Source organism: Cebus imitator, unplaced genomic scaffold (assembly GCF_001604975.1).
Source record: "Cebus imitator isolate Cc_AM_T3 unplaced genomic scaffold, Cebus_imitator-1.0 Scaffold286, whole genome shotgun sequence".
Lineage (NCBI taxonomy): Eukaryota > Metazoa > Chordata > Mammalia > Primates > Cebidae > Cebus > Cebus imitator.
In genome coordinates, this window is record NW_016107601.1 from 1229384 (window position 1) to 1233948 (window position 4565).

The window sequence follows — 4565 nt, forward strand, 5'->3', positions numbered from 1 at the left end:
CTTCAACAAACATTACTGAATACCCATCATGAATCCATTAGGTGCAGCTTCCATAATTTGGGTCATCAAGAGATGCGCAGTTGTTTTATTCCTCCTCTTCTATCAGGCTAAGATGCTTTAGCATGAAACCAATACTGGATTAGGTGCAGCACTCCCAAGCCCTTTCCTGGTTGCAACTTGACACAGCTGAAAGGGGTTGGCATTTTTCAAACTTTCCCAAATATTGAGGGAGGAAAAAGAAACCCACAAGAATATAGTCAAGTTTTTTAAATTACAGAATTACAAAATAGAAGACGGGGTTGGGGAGAGAAAAAAGAAATCAAGCTCCCTGGTTCCCACCTACATTTCAGTTCCTAAAATCCTGCCTCTAGCACCCCTTTTTCTTTCTAAGGAAGCTAGTATCTCCTACCTTCTCAAGAAAACAATGAGTGCTCGATGACATTTAAATCTTATCCTCAAATGAAGGAAGCAGTCACTATCTTCTAAGTTCTCGTCCCCATGAAAACCACCAAGCACTCTCCCTCTACCAAACCCCATATTTTCAAGAATAGTTTTCAGCAAAATGTTGAGGCAGAATAGGGTCTGGAGGCAGGGAGACTAAGGCTGATTCACACTGATTTCCTAGAACTAAATCAAAGGAAAACTCTAACTTTCGACACCTGAGTAACAAAAGAACCAGCGGCTACTTCCTTTACAACTCCCCCAACCAGACGCACACTTTTTCTGTGTGACAGATGGAAAATTGAAAGAGACTCTTCAGGTGGAGCAGGAGTTAATTTAACCAGCAGTGCTGCCTCCGTTTTCTAGGGTTTCAATTTCTCCCTTCTGCAGCCAATCAGAGATACTTCCTTCCTTCCTTTCTGCAACTAGAGATACTTTCAATTTTCTGTCTGCCACAACTCCAGGGCTCAAGCAGCTTGCATAGGAGTGTAACTTTGTAATTTCACTTTAGCCTCTCATTGGTTGCTTTCCACAACCAATCAAACTGATTGTGACACCACTACTTCATTTAAACTATACCAGTGACTTAATGGGAAACCTCTAGAGGGTATTTAAACCCCAGAAACATTCTAAAGGGACTCTTGAGCCCGTATACTCTGTTCACTCCCATCCTGTTGAGTGTATTTTCGTTTTCAATAAATTTCTGCCTTTATTGCTTCATTCTTTCCTTGCTTTGTGCGTTTTGTCTAGTTCTTTGTTCAAAACGCCAAGGACATGGACACCCTCCACCAGTAACAGTATTATTATTGTTGTTAGTAGCAGTATTATTACTGTTTTGACGTTAGTTTGGCTAATTAATCTAGGGATATTTTACAGTATCTAGACGTTCTGCCAAGTTTACTATACGTAGCTATCAGCCAAATTTGCAAAGGCCATGAAAAAACAAAATGATCAGAGCATGGCCCATAGCTTCGTGCCTCTCGTACACACATTGCTCTCACATAGTTTCATCTCCCAATTCTAAAAGGGTATGCAAGGCAAGATACTATAACCTATATAAACCTAAGTAACCTATGTAAAGGACGTGCATAAGAAGACAACATGCTAGCTGATGGCAAAGCCTGAACAGACACCTGTTCTGGATGACCTAAGTGAATTTCTTTTTTTATTCCAAATTCCTTAGAAAGAATCACCCTTGGGGCACGTAAGAACTGGCTCAAGAGCTCCAATCGCCAGCTAAAACAGCGCCCGAAAAAAAAAAAAAAAAAAAGAACTGGCTCAAATGGGAGCGCTTGACGCGGGGTGGGTGGCTGAGGGTGTGGGTGGTAGCGGTGAGGTGGGAGAGGAAGAGGTGGTTAGACTTTCAGGGATGCAGGCTTTGGCATCACTATGAAGCCAGGGTTTTCTTCGTGTTTTAACTCTGTCGGATTGAGAGTAGCTCTGTTGTAGACCCTTTGCAGGGTTCCCATGAGACTTTTCTTACCTTGATTCTCTTAGCAACGTAGCAAACTACAGAAACGAAATAACGTAAGAAATCGTGAAGCACGTGACGTATAGGACTCTCACTGTTCTTGGCCCTTCTCCCGACCCGTAGCCCCGCCCTGTTACGACTGCGTAGGTTGTCTATAAAGACTTATCTCTGCGCGTCTTTCCGCCACACTCGCTTCCTGTTTTCGGCGGTTCTGTTTTTGCTTGTTCCGGGCACCGCAGTGGCCGTGAAGATGGCGTCTACCAGCCGGTTAGTGTGTCTGTCCGTGCCCAGCGAACTAAGGGGCGGCGCCTCGAGCTTTTAGGCGGTTTCCGGGCAGCCTCATCAGGCTGAGAGCCTAAGGATATGGGAGAGAAGCGGCGGGACTGGCCGACTGGCCGGGACAAAGGCACTTCCAGACAGCAGGACTGTCGGGGTGTTGCAGGGGTTACCCAGCTATCGACGTTATTGCGCCGGCGTCCTGTGTCTTCTCCTGTAGGCACCACCCTTTGTGGGTCCTGCTGGGTTTCTGTGTCCCCAGCCTTTGCCTTCGTGTCTTTTCCGAATATTTCGATCTCCTTTTCTCTTTTTACCCCTCTACGCTTGTTTTTTCATCTACGACCCAAACAGTTCAAGGGTCCACAATTTCTCCTTTTCAAAGGGATGGGAAACAGTTCTAGTTCCCTATCGATCTGACAGCTAGGAAGTTGGGAACGTCAGCATTGGTAAGCCGGTTGGAACCAGGTTACCATCGCAGCAGGCCTCGGAAGTGGAAGCTAGAGCCATCTAAAGAGTTGATTAGTCCCTTGCTAAAGGGTTTGTTTACAAATATCGTTGCCTGTGTACTTCTGAAGAAAATCTTGTCTAAGAAAATTAGTTATATGTGCTGGGAGGTCGCTCTGTAGTGTATGTTTAAGAATGCAATGTACTCATATCTACAGGAAATGCATGTAGTGTCCTCAGAAACAGCCTTTAATCTTGTGACCTGAAAAATGCTTCCAGACCTAATTATATCTCTTATTACCACTATGAGGTAGATATTAGTATTTTTGCATAAGTGTAAACTGAGTCATGCCAATGTTGGCTTTTCCAAGGGTGGTGGTGAGTGTAGAGTCTCAGATACCTGTTACCTGTTATCCACACTTGGCCTCTGATTAACTAATGCTGTATTGAAAGTATCAAATTAATTCTACAGCTTCCGGAACTCTGGCACTATTTTTCTGATCCTGCCGTCGTCTGTGGAATTTGTTAATTTCACAGTGAAAGCCGTTTTTACAGAATAATTAAACCTTTTCTGGTAACTGCCAAGGCTTTTTTGTGGTTAGAAAAAAAGTTTGGGGTGGGAGGCAGCTTTAGGTAATGTACTGTTCGGATAGAATCCTTAAAGCCAGTGACACACTTGTTTGCCGATTTTGATTCTTTGATTGGGTATTCAGTCTGTCTGGGTGGTGTTCTGTCAGGTAAGGCATCCTTGTAGGTAAATGGAAAACTTCAGCTTCCCCAAATCACTCAAATACGACTTAAATTCTATCATGGCTTTTTTTTTTTTTAAAGTCTGAATTTTTTTCTAGATATCTGCAATTTATGTATCATTGCAGTTCCAGTTTTTCTGCTAGTGACAACAAAGAAAGTTAAATGTATTTTTCTTTTATTTTTTGGAGGAGTCTCTTGCTTTTTCACCTGAAGTGCAGGTGGCACAATCATGGCTCACTGGAGCTGTGACCGCCCCAGTTCAAGTGATCCTCCCATCTCAACCTCCTGAGTAGCTGGGACTGTAGGCGCACACCACCGTGCCTGGCTTATTTTTTTATTTTAAAATTTTATTAATTTTTATTTTTGCAGAGACAAGGCCTCATTATGTTGCCCAGGCTGGTCTCGAACTCCTGGACTCAAGCAGTCCTCTGGCTTTGGCCTACCAAAGTGCTGCAATAACAGGCATGAGACACTGTGCCTAGCCTAAATGTAGTATTTGTACCTTTTGCATGTTTTTCCCCCGGGAAGATCTGACTAGGCTATGAAACTGGCTGGTGTCCTCACCAAAGAGTACAAATGTGCATTCAAATGTAAGCTCCACCACTTAATATGACTTCCGCAAATCATTCTCTGAGCATAATCTTTAAAATGGAAAAGAGTGCCTTTCTGGCAGGATTGTTATGGAGATTGACAATAATGTATAACACCAGTCATATAGTGCATCCCCAATAAATGATAGCTATAAATGGGGTTGGGGATTATCTGGTACTTTAGTAGTCTCATTTTAATGTCAGTGGTGGTGGTTTCTGTATTCCTCCACTGTTGTTTTTCCTCTGTTACTACGTCCACCACCTGATTTGTATGGTTCCTCTTTTGTATTGTGGGTAATTGGATTAAAAGTTTACTTATTTAGCATACTTTTATTTTGATAGGTAACACATACAAATGGTCCAAAAGCAAAAGCACAAAAGACTAAAACCATGAAAAGCAGTCTCCCTCGTTTCTTGGCTCCCAGCCATCTAAGTCTCCCCTAATCATAGTTACTAGTTTCTTGGTGTTTTGCTAGTACTTATACTTTAAAAAGCATACACAAATAGTTCTAACTGCTGTTCTCCCCAAGTGTCCTAATTTAAACTCTCTTCACTACCTTGCTTTTACCTTTTTTTTTTTTTTTTTTTTTTTT

At 42.5% G+C, this 4565-nt stretch overlaps 1 protein-coding gene and 1 pseudogene across 2 annotated transcripts in view; one reads left to right on the forward strand and one right to left on the reverse strand.

Annotated features, from left to right (window-relative positions):
- The window catches only part of LOC119467413, an 18464-nt pseudogene extending 17927 nt beyond the window's left edge, over positions 1–537 (reverse strand).
- Positions 538–2048: 1511 nt separating this feature from the next.
- GTF2B (general transcription factor IIB) overlaps positions 2049–4565 on the forward strand; it is a 33840-nt gene continuing 31323 nt past the window's right edge. Inside the window, exon 1 of one of the 2 annotated variants that reach the window (XM_017501953.2) lies at positions 2049–2179. In XM_017501953.2, coding sequence (XP_017357442.1) covers positions 2163–2179 — 17 coding nt within the window. In that variant the 5' untranslated portion in view covers positions 2049–2162. Of the gene's footprint in view, positions 2180–2429; positions 2635–4565 lie in introns of those variants that run through there. The other variant, XM_037729025.1, reaches the window with a different exon arrangement.